The sequence below is a fragment of the Hesperophylax consimilis genome, chromosome 28 (assembly GCF_061612785.1).
Source record: "Hesperophylax consimilis isolate HC1 chromosome 28, BYU_Hcon_1.0, whole genome shotgun sequence".
NCBI classification, from domain to species: domain Eukaryota; kingdom Metazoa; phylum Arthropoda; class Insecta; order Trichoptera; family Limnephilidae; genus Hesperophylax; species Hesperophylax consimilis.
In genome coordinates this window covers 18,720,822-18,741,575 of record NC_142863.1, presented here as the reverse complement: position 1 = coordinate 18,741,575, position 20,754 = coordinate 18,720,822, and the positions used below count along the sequence as shown (strand labels likewise).

Here is a 20,754-nt window from a genome sequence, read left to right as displayed (position 1 = left end):
TTTCTCTTGCACATCTCCTCACCCTCCTCATTACCTTCACCCTCACAAACAATGGCGGCTCGTGACTTTTGAGTGGTATAAAGTGCAAAGTTTGAAGATTTTCAGAAAGTTTCAGTTTAGCAGGTAACTGCACTGATAAACAAATTAGATTTAATCAAAAATACAATAAAAACAGTTCACTTTATACCACTTTGCAAATAAATCATTTCAAAAGTTTGTCATACAAGATGGCTGCCAGGCAATATTCCCTCACCCTTAATTTGGCTTCAATATCATCAAATGCTTTGCCCTGGGCTTTTTTGGTTCATGTTTAGAAAGCATCTAAATTTAAAAACCTAACTCACCAGTGTTGCCAACAGGAAAAGCGTTCTTGAAAGGAAGTTAAATTGCATTTGGTACTAGCCAAGTCAGACTCGGTACCTACCCAGACTCGGTACCTACCCGGAGTCCTTACCTACCAGGCCATCATTTTGTGACTTGCCGGTTAGGAGACAAGACGTGTTGTTGTCGCAATATTCAAGTTAATTCTCTGCAAAGAGATTGAGGGACGTATTATTCCAAATAATTGGCTTCATTAAATATCAACAATGAGGGAGATAGTGCATTTACAGGCCGGGCAGTGTGGTAACCAGATTGGAGCAAAGGTAATTTTTAAAATTGATTTGCAGTGATTTTTTCTCTCTTTTTTGAAAGGCGATGCACTACGTCGTGTAATATTTTAAATTGAGCCACTATCAGTAACAACCCTTACGTAGATGGCGATAAGGTTTAAATTCCCGCTTAACACCATCCGCCTGTTTTGATTTATGCAAGAAAAAAACATGGCCAAAAAGTGCCTTTTATTTTATTTTGTGGATGTTCAGGCAAAAATATTTTTTTTCTATCATTTTATAAATAACTTAATTTGCCACATTATACAATAAAATCATAACCGAAAATGAGTTCGTAAGTAGGAGATTTTGAACTTTAAAGCAGTTTTCACAGGCCTTTACATTATTTTTTTCTGGGCTTATAAAAAGACTTATCTAAAAAATACTCGATTATTTCAAAGGCCAAGATGTATTTTACTCGCAGTATTTAATTAAAGCATCTGAAACATTTCTAGGCGATCAAATTTTCAAACCAAAAACACATGATTTTGCATTACTACGTATGGCATCGTCTTAACTGAGTTTTTTCACAGCCTGCTGGGTGACTTTTTATATTTTTTTAATGTGAATACTGCACACGATTTCCAACTAGTGGGACTATAAAACGCGGCTAAAGCCATTTCAAGCAAACGTTTCAATTCGGAATGTAGTGTACTCGCGGAACGTCCCAGAGTGGAAGATACTATCAGTATCGCCCTAGTATAAGACCGCTATTCAGAATCGATTTTTTTTAAATGGCTTTAGTTGTGTTTGGAGACCAGATCTGAATAGCCAGGTACTCCTCCACATTCCTCTTCCCCATCTCCTTCCCCTCCTCGCTCGCTGCCTTCAGTCTAACAAAATACTCCAATTAGGAATTCCATAGTCTCACTATCTCTAGACGGTTGGGAGCAGTTGAGACTCTTGTGCGGAATTCACATTTAAAATAGTTGTTTTTCATTGTCTTTTTAATGTTAATAATGTTAATTTTAATATAATACCCTTAATTATTTAGATCACTATATTTCACGTCGATAAAAAACAAAACTTTGCTTTTTCAAAACAAACTTAAAAACATAAATAATTATTTAATTTTTTTATGTGTTTCCGATTGAATGAAGCTATTAAACTAAGGAATCTCCGGTTTCTGTGCCCGTGTAGGTAGTCAGTGGTTACTAAACATAACAAAAGCCATTTCTATAAGAAAATAATAAAAAAATCACATTTTTTTGGAAAAAAAACTGTAACTGCAGTTTCGCGGTATGAGCGTGACACACAGTGCATAAACGCTGACTATTTCACCTTACATACTAATTTCGGATTGAACTCCATAACTCGCATTTGCTATGAATTTAAGTGTCGTTTTCAAAAATAATTTCATGCGTTGTGGAGAATCTTTTAAAGAAAGGAAGGATAGATAAGTTCTGGGAAGGAAATAGAGGTCAAGAGAGATCGGTAGGAGATGTCAAACGGTCTCCCAAACCAGCCTCTCCCGATCTGGCACGCCTAGCAGCTGCTGGACAGGCGCATTATGAACACACCGGGCACATCTAAATCACCAAACGTAGCGAAACACCTGGGGTGACTTATAGTAGAGGTGTGGGTTATTAAATAAATGGTTTCCAAACCTGGCTTCCAAATAACTGGAATGCATTGTGGATTCAGGCAAGCTATACAGTAGGTACCGGTTAGTAGGTAGGTAAGTACTAAGCAAAATTAGATAATTATCTTTTTAAAAACAGAAAAATTTAATATCCAGTGATTTTTCTGGTTCTACGTTTGTACATTGGTTATCTGTCATGGTCGCTTGGAAAACGGTTACTCCATGTCCCTATCTCTCCACCCTTAAAATTCAATATAGGTATTGGTTGAACCCATTTTTATGAATGTTACGAAATTTAGGGACAGAGCATTTAACTCGCTGGGTACACATTCTTAGAATGATCGCCAAATATTCAGTTTGAGGTCAGAAACAAGTTCTGAAAACTTAAAAACTCCTTTTTAATATAGAAGCCCATAAAATTGCTGGTAAAGGTTACGAATTCCGCTTCACGGTAAATATGGAATGTTTACTTTGAATTAATACTTGAATTTAGTTATATTATTACAAAAAGTTACTATAGATGTTGGGGAACCTTTAATAACGCCTGCTCGCGTCCCCTTTAGAGTTATATCCCAGTTTTCAAGTAGTTTGTGGACTACGCTAGGTTTGTATAGACTGGTTTGTGATTTAATTCTAATACGATATTATGAATATAATCCAACTCTTGATATGAACATAGTCGCCGTCGGCTGCGAATATAACGGCGCCGCATACTAATTGACATATCGCGTAAGTGACTTAATAAACGAAATTAAAAGTGCGTATTTTTCCGTCTCCCCCGACATAATAAATCATGTTTTGAATTAATAAAGCTAAATCCATTTATTTGAAAGTGAAATATTGCGTATTAAGAGTGAAGCGGAATAAGAGAAAAATAATAAATTGCTTAGCGCCCTTTTTGTTACCTATGTGAATAACGCACACAAGTCCCAACTGCTCCCGAGCGTCTGAAACCAGTGACACTATGGCATCCCCAATTGGGGTATGTTATGAGGCTGAAGGTACTGGTGAGGGGAACCACCTGGATATTCAGATCTGGTCGCCAAACACGGATAAAGCCATTTCAAGCAACGCTTAAATTCTGTATGGTAGTCTCACGCCAGGGCGATACTGAGAGTATCTGCCACACTAAAACGTGCCGCAAACATACATATTTTTTTTATAATTAATAATTAATTTGTAAAACATTTGTGAAACATAAATTAATCAAATAAAATTTGAACCCGCGACCTCCGGATTGCTAGTCGAGAGTCTCACCCCCCGACCACGAAGGCCGCCCTTCCGGTTATTGAATGACAAAATGGCGCCATATAGATTTATTTTTTAGGTATACCTGTATTTATAAAATCATTACATTATTGCCTCGTAAAAATGACCCCACATTGACAGACAAAAACAGGGATGGTGCAACTATGGCACGCGGACAAAGTTCGATTCTTGAAAATAAAATATTACTATGAACATTGAAGGGATTATCATTAGCAGTGTAGTATCAACCGATTTGAAAATATATAAATATGTCACCAATTTGCATAAGGAAAATATACTTAAAAGATAATTTAAAAAACTTCTGGGCGCAAGATACGCCAACGAATTAAAAAAATATAATATATATATACAGGGTGTATCGGCAAGTACCGGACAAACTTTAACCAGCTATTCCTCAGCACATTTGGAGTAAAAAATGTTATGGGCGCTTTGCTGTCCGGTAACATTTTTTTTCCATTAAAAACAAAATATAAATAAAAAAATCCACACTCCGTCACTGTCATTTGCATTGTATCTCGCGTTCAACAGCTGTTATTAGCAAGTGTGTCAAAAAGTGTCCTCGCTCTTTCGTACACACTAAATAATAATAGTTAAAAATGAGACGAATGGTGCCATGCCATTTCGTTGTGTTTGTAAAAGCGCGCCAACGTAGGTACGTACGTACATTATTCAACGAAACTCGAACAAAATATTGCCAGATAGGTTTTCAAACTTTGACAAAGGACAAAACATTGGTTACATGTGGTGAAAATATGAATAGTAAATTTTTTATTAAAAAAAATGTTACCGGATAGCAAAGTGCCCATAACATTTTTTACTCCAAATGTGCTAAGGAATAGCTGGTTAAAGTTTGTCGGGTACGTGCCGATACACCCTGTATATATATGGTAATTTCTTCCCGTTTAGCTAAAATTATTCAAGTTCAATTAACTCAAATTTGCTTTGAATTTAAGGACGGGTTGTTTCGGAGAATTTGAACAATTCGTCAAATTTCAACGTTCATTTTCGGGTTCTGTGATAGATACCTAATATTTTTAACAGAAATTAAGGTATTTTCACTGATTTTTAGTCTCGTAAAAATTAAGAAAAAAATTACGAAAATTATGTTTTTAATTTTATTTTCATGTTGGCGAATAAATTAACTAATACGATTTAAAATACATTATTTACGATTTGCCGCCAAAACGACGTTCGTGAATTCAGCGGAGTTGACTTTGGACATCTTTCCAGACATTGGCGGTTTCTATGTCATAATATTGTTGTGACCAGTTGGAACAGTTTTATATCAGCTGTTTTAGATTATAGAAATCAATTATTTTGAATGAAAATATTAAAATTACTTATTCTTGATACGATGATCATTAACAGTAAAATTAATTTAAATCTTTTACATATTTTGAACGGTATTCGTAGCTTGTGGGAAAAAATATCGTTATTTGCATTGTATTTTTCAAAATTGGAATTATAATATCCTGTGATTTTTCACGGGTTTGCGCTATTATTATAGATATTATAAAATAATATTAATTAAAAAAATGTAAGTGGCAATTAAAAAATATTTTGTCACAGTACAATTTTTTTTTACAGAGCAATGAATTAAATCAATTATTGAAAATTTGACATTTTTTGGTCAATTCTTTCCAAAAATAAGGATTAATAATTGAACACGGACGTCGGACATGCCCCAAAAACACTTCTTACGGTTAATTATCCTTGCCACTTAATTTGTTTTAGTGCCGATTGCAATGTGATCAATAGCTGAAATGGAGCGAGAACCTATGTTTAAGACAGGACAATACCCGAAAATAAATTCGGAATCTTAACAATGTAAGTCATGCACTAAAATATACGATGCGCGGCCCTGGTGTATTGGACAGAGCTACTGATCATAACGACGCAAGTGAAAAAGTCGTGTAAAAAAATATTCAGCGCGCGGCCCGGCTTAATGGACGTACCTACCGTCGAATTTGCCCTGGCAGGCCTAGACAATAGATCTCTATCCAAGGGATGTATTATTTCATTATTTCATTATTTCTGATGAACGTATTACTTAAATCTCAGATGTTTCTAAACGAATACCTCGCGAAGTTACTAATTCATCGTCAAGTAAAATAAAATCTGGTGCTTACCGCCAACTTATTTATTTATTTATTTCACGCCTATTAAGGCTTTTACATACAATATATAAAAAATATTTACGAAATTATACATGAAAATAGTGCAGGAAACGACTATTTAAAACAATTGCAGAAAAATAAATATAAAGTAAATAAATTTTCAAAATATCACAGAACTTGATCTACACAGCATGCAGGCACAAAACATAAAAAATCCAAAATATTTTTTTCTGTTTCAGTTGACAAAATTATTATGTGTTAGTCAAATCAAATTAAATACCTTTATTAAAATATTCCAGTACTTGATGAAAAAAACTTCAACAGGGTATGCTTATATATTGAAATTGACGTACTAAATATATCAACAACATCGTAGTATTTGTTTCCTAGCTGTTGAATTAATAGTTAAAGTTAAAAAACGTTTTACATTAAATATTTTGATGGTGATGTGCTGTTTATTAATCTTAAATAAAAATAACTTTCATACGTAGGTATCGGTCTTAAAAATATGTATATTATCGTTACGAAATCCTTCAAATGTCAACGTTCAAAATGCTATAAAATTACGTGATTGCGTTTGAAAAATCCCTTACTTATTTTATAAAAATACTCCGAAATAGGTCATTTTTTCACATTACTTTTCTTAAAAAAACCATATTCTTGATGTAATTGGTTTTCCACTCCTGTCCTTTTCCACTCGGAATGCATCGATTCCAGTGGTTCGACGTGAGGCACCCCTAGAAACCGCATAACCTAGCCGGGAAACCCGATATGACGTATTAATCACCCACAGAAGGTTTCAATAATAATCCCTTCCTTGCGAAATGCGAAACGAACCTGGTCTGCTATAATTACATGCAGATAAGTACTAATTATTATCAGACTTATTTTTTCCAGAAATTTAGTAAAATAGAACAATTTTTTTTTTCCTTTGTATGTGGCAACACTGATTTTAGAACGAATTAAAGTCGGATTCATATTTGAGGTTATGTGTTCCAAATCCGACAGAATAGATGAATTTTATACTAAATATCAAACAATAAGCATTTGTGGGAGTGTTTCGTGATCAAAATATTTGCCTAATCGAGGCTCAAATTTCCAAAACATCGTACATTTTACCGTGATTACGAAAATTCAAATGAGACGGCGATATACAGTGTCAAGCAAGTGTAAGAGAGACTGACCCATAAATATACCACTCTCTAGATCGATATCTTCCGGCTTTTTGTATCCAACAGAATTATACAGTACTTAACCACAGATATACAAGCAGTACCTACCGTGCGGAGCAGAGCAGTAGACAAGGTAGAGGAAACTCAAGGCCATTTAAAAAAAGATGCGACCATAGACAACATAATTGCTCTCAGCCTACTTTATTCACTCACTAGCCCAAAAAAACTATTATAAAAATAAAAATGTCCTTGAAGCAGAAAAATGTCGAAATGTTTTCCAAGGGCAAGGTTCATCTGACTAAGAAAATAAACTTTTACAGTGCATTTCCTTAAGATGAAACTTGTTAATCTGAGAAGAAGACACCCAAAATGACAAGAAATTTGCAAAAACACTGAAGAAAATTTCCAAAACATGATTGTCCGACAGTACGACGAAAAATTCCGACATTTTTCAGCCTCATGAACTCATGGTTACATATGTTTAAAAATCTTTAATTTCACCAAAACAATAAGATAATACAGGATAACACTAATCAATAACATGAATAAGTTAATCGATATAATAAATAACATTTATACGTTGTGGAGGAAGACATATGTCAAGTATCAAGCATTGTTCAAAAAACCGAACGAATAACCTAAAACTGTTAATTCACTTTAAACTTGAACTTACGTAGGTAGGTTGAATATAATATGTTTATAACTCGCTAACACTATACTGGCTTATATTGTATTTTTATCACGAACAACTTTAACACGCAATATTTTCGACGGAAATGATAGTATTTCGGCAGCAAATGACAACCCGCGTGTATAAATAAACCACTGTCATTTTGTTTGAATGATTTGAAAACTGTCAAACGGCATAATTCCGTCATCTCTTTCTGTTACACGAGTCATTATGGTAGAGAGCGAGAGATCAAACCAATCCTTCTGTTCTCACCAATGAGATCTGAGCTTTTAGCCATATTATTCGTTTTCTATAAGAATTTTGAGGTGGGCGTGGCGGTTTCAAATGAGTTTCATGGCCAAAGCTTAGTTAAATGCCCCTGGACTGACCCTGGAACCAGTGTTCCCGAAACTAAAAATTCAAAATCGGGAGAATTTTCGCCTAAAAATCGGGAGAAATCGGGTAATACTCATATTATATTATATTACGTAATTAATAACTTTACTATATTATGTAATGTAATTCGTGTATCTTTTTTTACTAATAAAAAAAAAAATATATGTAAAAAAAAAAAATAAAAAAAAAAATAAAAAAAAATGCCTTGTCAACGCATCTCTTCCTGAACAAAAATTTATATCCTTGTTGCAACTTGGATAAACTTTCCCACTCTTTCTTATAATATTGCGAATATTTTTTTTAGCACCCATGCTCCTACTCGTTCCTGCATCGCGATCAGAATCTGAATTCGAACTCGACATGTAAAAAAAAAATAATATGTACGAGGAACGAAGAACCAAAAAAGCGAATCGAGGCGTTACGTAATAAATTCTAAACTCTCGCTCGTAAAATTCATAGATTATCGAAAAATCGACGAGTGACGACGATTCGCTGCTTGCTTTGAAAAATCGGGAGATATTGATGCCATTCCGGTAGATCGGGAGATGAAGTGAAAAATCGGGAGATCTCCCGAAAAATCGGGAGCTTCGGGAACACTGCCTGGAACAGCGCGAAACAATAGTCCAACCATTGATTTTTTATATTTAGATAAGATATGACGCGAAAAAATAGGTTCCATTTTTTGACCTACAACTAAATGTAAATACGAATGTTAGAGGGAGCACGCTAATATTAAAGAAACAATAAAAATTAAGCAAAAATTGTGAAAATTTTTGTAAAACACGACTCGTTTAAAATAGAGCCAAACGCTCTCGACAAATGCCAAAGTTGCATTTAAAGATACACTCTGATTTTTTTAATATTTATATTGAGTTTTTAATAATTTTCACATCTCCCTTTCAAACCATCTTCTTCTTCTTTTTGAACGCTTTTTTTTATGTGACATCTCACAAGAGCGTCTGTGCAGTGTACAGACAGGGGAACTATGTCACCACCCGGTTGGGCGGCGTTGTGAGGCGGAATAAGGTGGGGGCTGTAGGAAGGGATTTGTTAATGCGGGCCTTGAAGAGGCTCGGATTATAGGAGGGAGGAAAAACAGATGCCGGTAGCTCGTTCCACATACGAGCCGACTTACACAAAAACGAGTCGTAAAAACGGCCCGTTCTCATGAAGCCAACGTCAACCGTGAACGGGTGTTCAGCTCGTGTCTGTCGAGTTTCGCGCGCGTGCACCGGTGCATCAGGAATCAATGCTGCTAGCTCCTTGGAGCAGGCTCCATTGAAATACCTGTGGAACAGACACAGCATGCCTACATTGCGTCTATGCATTAGAGAAGGCAATCGGTCTGTTAACAACGGATTGTCAATCAGACGGATCGCTCTCCTTTGCACAGATTCAAGCAGGTTTATTAAGTATTTTGGGGCACCAGCCCAAAGGTGACTCCCAAATTCAATAGTTGGGCGGACTTGAGACTTGTACAGGGTCAGCAGCTACTACTAACTACGGACCCTTAGGTAAGGTACGTTTTAAATCGTTAGAAATTCGGAATGCGGGACCTTCGAATTCCTAATCGGAAACCTTACCCTCGACAACGTCAACCGTCCATTTATGTCCTTATATTTTCTGGCTAGCTTGTGTAACGCACATCGTATAATATATATATACACTGTCTTCGTTACCAAGTGGGGAATTAAGAATTAACAAAGTCCATTCCCCTCAATTACTCGAAGCAGGACCGCATTATGTAATGGATGACAATTTACAATTCACTATACGCACTGTCAGTCTTAATGCTCGTCGGCTATTGTATTTTACTGTGTTCAATTGCTCTTGAAGGCATCCCTGCAGATTGAAATCTACTCCATTATTTACTTGTTTATTTGATGTCAATACAACACGAGAGCTCCAACTGCCCAAAGTCAGTCGGACTAACGTTAGCGAGCTGAAATCATTTGAGATTGTCTGATCTTTTCACTGTTCGTTTTTTTGTTGTTTTTCGGATTGTAGATAATAGAAATAAATAAAATATGGCATGTATGCTTGCCGACTGTCGCCGAGATGCAATCAAACTGCATGTACTATCAAAGCGGTTATGCGTTTGGTGTGTAGGCATAAACAAAGGGTGCCGCTGTGAGTAGATTCAATTTATAATAGTTTTATACCAATAACATGTCCCATCTCCATCGTTTCTATTATCTTTAGTTCGGATAAACAAAGAGTAAAGTTATTCGTAAATCCCAATTTTTTTTTACTATGATTCATCTATTTTACTATATTGTTTTTATATAAAACATCTATTTTACTGTATTGTTTTTGTATTACACACCTATTTTACTATATTGTTTTTAAATAAAACATCTTTTTTACTATGTTGTTTTTGTATTAAACATCTATTTTACTGTATTGTTTTTGTATTACACATCTATTTTACTATATTGTTTTTTTATTACACATCTATTTTACTAAATTGTTTTTATATAAAACATCTATTTCACTATTTTGTTTGTGAATTAAACATCTATTTTACTATATTGTTTTTGTATTACACATCTATTTTACTATATTGTTTTTGTATTACACATCTATTTTACTATATTGTTTTTATATAAAACATCTATTTCACTATTTTGTTTGTGTATTAAACATCTATTTTACTATATTGTTTTAATATAAAACATCTTTTTTACTATGTTGTTTTTGTATTAAACATCTATTTTACTGTATTGTTTTTGTATTACACATCTAATTTACTATATTGTTTTAATATAAAACATCTTTTTTACTATGTTGTTTTTGTATTAAACATCTATTATACTGTATTGTTTTTGTATTACACATCTTTTTTACTATATTGTTTTTGTATTACACATCTATTTTACTATATTGTTTTTATATAAAACATCTATTTCACTATTTTGTTTTTGTATTAAACATCTATTTTACTTTATTGTTTTTGTATTACACATCTATTTTACTATATTGTTTTTATATAAAACATCTATTTCACTATTTTGTTTGTGTATTAAACATCTATTTTACTATATTGTTTTTATATAAAACATCTTTTTTACTATGTTGTTTTTGTATTAAACATCTATTTTACTATGTTGTTTTTATATTAAACATCTGTTTTACAATAATGTTTTTGTATTAAACATCTACAGGGTTTTCCAATAAGAGGTGTTATTCAATCGTAAAATATCAATGGTTTCGTTGTTTGTGTGGCACGTAGCGCCGTCTTCTTGAAAGTAAACGTTGTCCAGATCAATACCATCCAATTCCGGCCATAAAAAATCATTAATCATCTCACGATAGCGCAATCCATTCACCGTAACTGTTGCTCTAGCCTCATTTTCGAAAAAGTAAGGTCTAATGACTCCACCGGACCATAAACCGCACCAAACAGTCACACGTTTAGGATATAGAGAGGCTTTTCAACAATAACTCTTGGGTTTTCCGAGCCCCAGATGCGACAATTTTGCTTGTTGACGAAGACACCGAGGTGGAAATGGGCCTCATCACTCAAAATGACTTGCATTTGATTCACTCAAGCGAATTTTAATAATTTCAATGCGTTGTTGAAGCGTGTATCTTTCCATTTTTATTAATGGCTTAGTTTTTACTTGTCAAATGTCAAAAAATGACAGCTTCAAAAGTAACATCTACCGAAATAGCGGGCTATTCAAAATAACTCTTATTGAAAACTCTTATTGGAAAACCCTGTATTTTACTATGTTGTTTTTATATAATACATCTATTTTACTATATTGTTTTTATATAAAACATCTATTTCACTATTTAGTTTGTGTATTAAACATCTATTTTACTATATTGTTTTTATATAATACATCTATTTAAAAAACTTGGCTTAACGCAGGATTGAACCTTCCTACCCAGGAACTGGAGTCAACAACTCTATCAACGTCGCCAAATGCCGATCGGGTAGGACAGATATTTATTTCGTATATTAAGAGAAAGCTACAAGCCAAAAAATAGTATATTCTTGGTATACCTTATATTGTAGGTGATAGGCATTAAAATCGCTTGACAAACAGAGTAGAAACGTTCGATTTCAAGCACAAAACTGGTTTTTATTTATTGTGAATAATTTTATAAGAAAGCAAAAAAGTAAATCAAGTGAAACTGTCACAGATGAAAAATTGATAGAATGCATTGGCATCGACAACAAGTCTATAAAATACCACTTCACTCAAAAACCTCAACATTATAACATTTAAATCTCAAATAAAAAGCTGGATACTTAATATAGGGAGATCTGAAATAGAAAATATAGGTACTAATATCAAACACAGACTAAAACAGAATCTACTAAACTAAACTATACAAAAAAACACTAAGCTATACAGAAAAACACATATCTTACTTAGTTTAAAATTATTAAAAAAATAATAATATGTACATAATTAAATTCACATGTTACTTTCTTGTAATATTAATTTTCTTATAATTAAATTATAAAATGTAAATGAAACCCTCAGCACGGGAGATCCCTGTGAGGATATCATTTTCTCTATATTTTACTTAGAAAAGAAGACAATTAATCATTATTTTTATTTTTTATTATTATCTATTTATTTATCTCATTTATTATTATTATTATCTACCGTGTTTCAGCTCGATCGAATGTCGGAATGTGTGTTGATTTAAACTTCCAAGATTTGCTTTAATTCATTCGTGATAAAACAAAAGTGAATTGCAAATAGGTGTACTTAAAAATGTTTATTTCACTGAAATTAGAGCATTGGTATCTTCAGCTTATCAGGCGACTGCTCCAATCAATCAATCAATCATTGATATATCGCGATAACATGCAGACCCGTCGTGAAATGTCAATATCCACTCTCTATCTTAAATTTAAAAAATATTTATTCTTTTCAAATTTACTGAAAATATTGTTTATTTATTAATTTTCGGGAAATCGACAGTTTACATTTATTTCAGTTTTGTACATAAGTATTATACACGGTGTCCGGAAACTCGTAGTACAAGCGGGAAACTGGAGAATCTACACCACATGGGGAACCCAAAAAAACATAAAGTTTTTTGATTTGAGCATTTTCAAAAAAAAAAAAAAAAAACCAAAAAAAAATATTTTTCGGCTATTTTAGGGTTAAAGTTTTTTCTGGTGTTTAGGGTTGAATAACAGATGTTTTAACCCTGCAGAGCAGAAATATTTTATGATTACACCGGGTTAAATGAAGGGTGATTTCAAAATAATGCTTCAAATCCGAGTTTCTTCATTTGTTTTACTTTCAAATAGTTTTAATTAGTTGGGTACTTTGATCTTCAGTAATAATTTATAAGAATTTGATTAAAAAAAAAAATTAAAAAAAAAAAAATCAACTTCAAACTTGATTTACTCGATAACGAAAGCTCAAATAAAAAAAAATACACTACAAAATCGACTCCAAATGTGATGTAGATTCACCAGTTTCCCGCTTGTACTACGAGTTTCCGGACACCCTGTATAGACAAAATAAAACCAATTATGGATTTCCTCCTTGTGACTTTACCTCTACTGAGACAGGATAATAAGGAATAATTGAATTGTAAGAAATGAATATGAATTCAAAAAATTTATACAAAACGAAAGATTATATAAAACGAAAAATTTATAAAGCAAAACATTTATCAATAAATTTATAACCATGGAGAGAGGTTGTAGATATAAATCAAATTATAATAGAAATATAAACAATAGAGACATAACCTTATTCACAAACCATCAGAGAAATATTCTTTTACGGACCTCTTGTATTTGGTAATTTCGCAACTGAAAATATCGACCTTGGATAATACGCTATTGTAATTATTGCATAGTCTGTTCAGGCAAGAATTCTGCATAAAACATATGAGTAAATTGCATCATTCTACGAAATGTACATCAGCATATTTTACTCCAATTGTTCAACTGATAACTTTCCTGATAAGTATCATAAAAATTACTCATAAACCAAGAAACACTTTGCGGAATGCAAGGAGGAAATGCTTCGGATTGTTTTAGATATTGTTGTACAATCAGTTAATCATAATTCTACGTAAAACTCTTATAAACTCTGATACGACGTAATTTCTAACTACGAGGTACTTCTCAAACTGCTTCTTCCACGTATTAACCCTCCCCCCACCCCTTCAGCTTCACAACACACCCCAAATGGGATGCCATAGTCCCACTCGATCCAGTCAATTCGGAGGAGTTGGGACTCTTGTGCATCATTAGCTAAATAATATTTTTTCGTACGTGCTAATGTTATATTATTGGACTAATTCGTCGGGTTCATACCAGGCGTACTTAGCCAATTAAGGCAAAGCTTAATGCTAAATCACTATTTTGATTAATCTTTATAACTAATTAGTTTACATTATTAATACCAAAAAATATTCTTTAGATAAATTGAAAGTTTTCCTATCGTTTCGCTTGAGTAGAATACAAATAAAAAAATAAATAACTCAAAAAAAATGTAAACTACTAAAAAAAAACATTTTTTTGATAGAAATGTATGAACGCATAAAGGAAAAAACTTTTAAAAATACAGTATTATAGCTAAGATTATCTGTGACAGTTTTACTTGATTAACTTTTTTTGCTTTCTTATAAAATTATTTACAAAATAAATAAAAAACAGTTTTTTGCTTGAAATCGAACGTTTCTATAGACTCCGATTGTCAAGCGATTTTAATGCTTATTACCTAGATTCGTGACGATATAAGACACACCAATAATATACACATTTTTGCTTGTAGCTTCCTCTTCAGATATACAATTACGTAGTATATATTTTGATGTATCTCATAAGGTTTAGCCAGCGTTAGCAATGTAAGCGCCCGAAAATATATTTTTTTACGACTTGATTACAAAACATTGACTTTTCTCTACTTTCTATAAATATAACATGCATGTACTATACATACAAACCTTTCGGAAGAAATTCTCTAAATAATAGTGAAAATCCTATCAAAATCCGTTGCGTAGTTTAAAAGAACTAAGCGCACAAATAGACTGTTTATATTATTTAGACCGGTCGGTGGCTGAGTTGACATCGCGTTTGGGTCCCACCCAGGCGTAGTGTGTTCAATTCCTCGGCTGGCTAAATCCTTAATCACAACACAAGCAACATTTTCCGCTTACTGTGGTGGTAGTAGGAGATTTCCAAATATTGTCAGGTTATCCGTAACCCGGGAATGTTTGTCTTTCTTTTAAAGAATTAAAAAAATATATATATATTGTAAAGATACAATACAAAAACACTCTACAATATATTATGTATATGTTTTTTTTCTGTTTGCAGTTCTGGGAGATAATATCCGAGGAGCACGGAATCGACAAGACTGGCGTCTTCAGGGGAACTTCTGACCTGCAGAGGGAAAGAATCAACGTCTACTACAATGAAGCTTCTGGTAAGATTTCCAAATATCCTAAATTATCTCATATCTTCTTCTTCTCCTTGTCCTATTCGAGTCAGGGACCCATCCTGTCCTGCTTAACTCCAATATTGTATTTGTATGCCTTTCTTGGAAGAATTGAGTTGTTATACGGATAATACTATTTGAAATAATTGGGTTGTTATACGGATAACACTATTTGAAAGAATTGAGTTGCTATACGGATAATACTATTTGAAAGAATTGAGTTGTTATACGGATAATACTATTTGAAAGAATTGAGTTGTTATACGGATAATACTATTTGAAAGAATTGAGTTGCTATACGGATAATACTATTTGAAAGAATTGAGTTGTTATACGGATAATACTATTTGAATGAATTGAGTTGTTATACGGATAATACTATTTGAAAGAATTGAGTTGTTATACGGATAATACTATTTGAAAGAATTGAGTTGTTATACGGATAATACTATTTGAATGAATTGAGTTGTTATACGGATAATACTATTTGAAAGAATTGAGTTGTTATACGGATAATACTATTTGAAAGAATTGAGTTGTTATACGGATAATACTATTTGAATGAATTGAGTTGTTATACGGATAGTACTATTTGAAAGAATTGAGTTGTTATACGGATAATACTCTTTGTTCCTATTCACATTGTATATGTACGGGCGCAAACAAATATTTCTTCTTAATATTTTAAAGCATAACTTGCGAAACGTGTATTTTATGAAATAATTAAATTAGCGCCATCTATGAAAGAGCAGATTATGAATTAGATGCACCACGTCGTGTAACATTTAGAATCGGGCCGCTAACAATAACACTCCTTAAGTAGATGGCGATAAAGTTTAAATTCCCGCTTAAGAAGAAGCTACAATCCAAAAATGTGTATATTCTTTGTATACCTTATATTGTAGGTAATAGGCATTAAAATCGCTTGACAAACGGAGTCTAGAAACGTTCGATTTCAAGCACAAAACTGGTTTTTATTTATTATGTAAATAATTTTATAAGAAAGCAAAAAAAGTTAATCAAGTAAAACTGTTACAGATAACCTTAGCTATAATAATGTATTTTTTAAAGTTGTTTCCTTTACGCGTTCATAAATTTCTATTGAAAATTTTTTTTTTAGTACTTTACATTTATATTTTTTGTTGAATAATTTATTTTTATTATTTGTATTCTACTCAAGCGAAACGATAGAAAAACCTTCAATTTATCTAAAGCATATTTTTTGGTATTCATAATGTACACCAATTCGTTATAAAGATTAGTCAAAATGGTGATTTGGCTTTAAGCTTCGCCTTAACACCAGCCGCCTGTTTTGATTTACGCAATATAAAAACATTGTTTCATTTTATTTTGTGAATTTTAGGCACAAACATTTAAATTTTTTACGATCATTTTCATTTGTCACATTATACAATAAAACCATAACCGAAAAATCGCTCGTAAGTAGGAGATTTTGAACTTTAAAGCAGTTTTTATTGTCCTGATACTTTATTTTTTTCTGGGCTTATAAATTATTAGCGATCAAATTGTCAAACCAAAAATACGTTATTTTGGATCACTACGCAGTGCTACACCTTAATTTCTAAATTGAAAGTTATTTTCGTTACCGGCAACCTTGGCAATTATTATTATTTTTAATTACTCATGGCCAATCGGTAGGTACCACTGCATCCCCCGTTGGGAATACGTATTTTGAGGTTGAAGGGAATGGGAACGGGAAGGATATGAAGTAGAGGAAGGTTGAGAAGTACCTACCTGAATATTCTGATCTGGTTGCGAAACACAGCTAAACCCATTTCAAGCAACATTTATTCAGGATGGTTGCCGTTCGCCAAGGCGATGAATATACTGAATTAATACCTTTGATTCTAACCCATTTGAATGGAAACCAATGAGATACTGAATTGATAACTTTTGATTCTAACCCATTTGAATGGAAACCAATGAGATACTGAATTGATAACTTTTGATTCTAACCCATTTGAATGGAAACCAATGAGATACTGAATTGATAACTTTTGATTCTAACCCATTTGAATGGAAACCAATGAAGATACTGAATTAATACATTTGATTCTAACCCATTTGAATGGAAACCAATGAAGATACTGAATTAATACATTTGATTCTAACCCATTTGAATGGAAACCAATGAAGATACTGAATTAATACATTTGATTCTAACCCATTTGAATGGAAACCAATGAAGATACTGAATTAATACATTTGATTCTAACCCATTTGAATGGAAAACAATGAAGATACTGAATTAATACCTTTTGATTCTAACCCATTTGAATGGAAACCAATGAAGATACTGAATTAATACATTTGATTCTAACCCATTTGAATGGAAACCAATGGAGATACTGAATTGATAACTTTTAATTCTAACCCATTTGAATGGAAACCAATGGAGATACTAAATTGATAACTTTTAATTCTAACCCATTTGAATGGAAACCAATGAAGATACTGAATCAATACATTTTTGTTCTAACCCATTTAGGATGCGATCTATCTCTCCAACACTTGCCTGACATCGAATATCGCCATTTGACTTTGATAATTTATTTTTATTTATTTATTTATTAACGCCCTTATAAGGGGTTTTTCATTAAAGATGTCCGGTAACTCGGTATAAATATTTGCCTCCATAAGTATTCTGAGCAATGAGGATTACATATTGTAGTTAGTCCCAGAATTTTTGCACTGATAATAAATAAATCCCGATTCCTAGTATTAGGAAGTGGAATCCCAAAGCATATCAATGCAAGCAACTCTGGATTAATGAAATGCATCATTTAGAATTTTATATAGAAATACTAGCATTTTGGGCAATGACGAATACATATGGTAGTTAGTCCCAGAATTTCTGCACTGAAATAAATCCCGACATCTAGTACTTTTACGATGCATATTCATTTATTTTAAATAGTGTTATAGTTTAACAAAATTGCTGAAATACTTATTTTAAAACTTAGAAAACATAGGATTTTATTTTGTATTCTAAACTAAAACTAACTAACTAACCATCACGCCGTTTCCCCGCAGGGGGAGGCAGAGAGGACGGACCGCCAAACAACTCGGTCTTGGCACACATTCCTTGCCTCATTCACATTCATACATCGTCTCATACATATTCTTCTATTGTTCTGACTCTTGACATGGCCCGACTCGAGTATCTGATTCACTTGATCGTGCCATGTCTTCTTCGGGCGTCCCCGACTTCTGCTACCATTCGCATTTGTATCATATATCCTCCTTACACTCCTTTCTTCGCTCATTTGCTCTGTATGCCCAAACCATCTAAGCGTCCCTTTCTTAATCTTAGTCATTACGCTTATATCAGCCTTGAACTCTTTGCGGATGTCCACATTCCTCACACGATTATACATGGTTTTTTCACACATACGCCTCAGGGATCTCATTTCAACAGCATTCAATCTACTTTCATCCATTCTTTGCCAGTTCCATGCCTCTTTTCCATACATCAGGGTAGGTACCAGCACTCCATTGTGGACTGCTAACTTCGCTTTTTGGACATTTTTTTGTTAGCGCCAACTGCGTTCAGTCCTCCATTAATGGAGTTACCTGCATTTACTCTTCTTTCAATATCTCTGTCAGCCTTCCCATCTCTCGTAAACATACCTACTCCCTAAATACACAAACTCATCCACCTGCTCCAAGTATTCCTCATTCACAACTATATTGCACACTGTTTTCGTACTCTCTCTTTCAAACACCATTACTTTAAACTTACTTATATTCATCATTAACTCATTCTTCGTGCATACTTCATTCATCCTAGACACGAGAGACTGTAGATCATCCATACTATTAGCAATCAGCACCAATTTGTATTCTATGAATATTAATTAAGCTGATGGTGATATTATACAGATTATAGATGGAGATATGATATGAATTCTTCTTAGGATTATCACTAATATATTATTATAGAAAAGAGATTTGATATATTATTTATAGCGGATGGATTTTACAAACCGGAACACCGTTCCGTTTTGCTTCGTTTTATTTTCTTGCACTGTCGTGGATTATGCGCTGGAGAAACTACATTTCCCTTTGCTTTTTTTATATCTATCTCGATGAAGGGCTTGCGGCTCATCTCAACATTATTTATGTCTAAAAGCAGCACTTAGAAGCTCCTGCTAATGCAGGGATGCTAAACCTTTTTATTGTTACATGAATACTCCAAATATTCCATAATACAGAATTACAGCTTAAATGAGATTTTGACTTGCAAGCATTCCTCATCTTCAGTTTGTTAATTTCCTCGTTTTTTTACTGGTGTTGTAACTTCATTTATATGTTTTGCGAATGCATATATTCGAAGAATTTCAAGTAAATACATTCAAAGATCTGTTGACTAAAAAATTAATAATTCAAATCATAAAGAAAAAGACAAGTACAAATTTTTACCTGAAACCCGTAATCGACTTAAATATATTTTCTTTGCCAAAACCTATCATATTATTGTAGCAATTCTATTATCTAAAAACCTATCATATTATTGTTGCAATATTACACTCCTATGCGACGGATTCAACAGCTAGGAAAAAAATACTCCGATGTTGTTAGTAGATTAAGTACATCAATTTCAATGAAGTATTATTGAAGTTTTTTTTCATCAAGTAGGGGAATATTTTGATAAAGCTATTTAAATTGACTAACACATTAACAGTATTTTGTCGGCTGAAAGAAAAAAATATATATTTACGACTCAAATGCGAAAGGTAGCAAAAGTCGGGGATGCTCGAGGAAGGCGTCCTGGCACGATCAAGTGAATCGGATACTCGAGTCAGGCCATGTCAAGAGTCAGAATAATAGCAGAGTATGTATGAGACGATATATGAATGTGAATGAGGCAAGAAGTGTGTCCCAAGACCGAGTTGTTTGGCGGTCCGTCCTCTCTGCCTAACCCTGCGGAGAAACGGCGTGATGGTTGGTAGGTTAGTTAGTTATTTCTTTAATAAAAATAACATTCATGTCAATATTAAGATTTGCTTTATAACGAATTGGTGAATATTATGAATACCAAAAAATATGCTTTAGATAAATTGAAGGTTTTCCTATCGCTTCGCTTGCGTAGAACACAAATAAAATAATAAATTACTAAATAAAAAATGTAAATGTAAACAGCAAAAATTTTTTATTTTCAATATAATTGTATGAAGACATAAAGGAAAAAAACTTTTAAAAAATACAGTATTATAGCTAAGCTTATCTGTGACAGTTTCACTTGATTAACTATTTTGCTTTCTTATAAAACTATTTAGAAAATAAAAATAAAAACCAGTTTTTTGCTTGAAATCGAACGCTTCTAGACTCCGCTTGTCTAGCGATTTTAATGCCCATTACCTACAATATAAGGTATACCAAGAATATACACATTTTTGCCTTGTAGCTTCCTCTTAATAAAATAATCCCATAGTGCTCGCGGACAA

At 33.0% G+C, this 20,754-nt stretch overlaps 1 protein-coding gene across 1 annotated transcript in view; it reads left to right on the top strand.

Moving 5' to 3' along the window:
- Positions 1–500: 500 nt before the first annotated feature.
- The window catches only part of LOC149410305 (tubulin beta-1 chain-like), a 30,099-nt gene continuing 9,845 nt past the window's right edge, over positions 501–20,754 (top strand). Inside the window, exons 1-2 of the mRNA XM_089648733.1 lie at positions 501–644; positions 15,166–15,274. Coding sequence (XP_089504859.1) covers positions 588–644; positions 15,166–15,274 — 166 coding nt within the window. The 5' untranslated portion in view covers positions 501–587. The remainder of the gene's footprint in view (positions 645–15,165; positions 15,275–20,754) is intronic.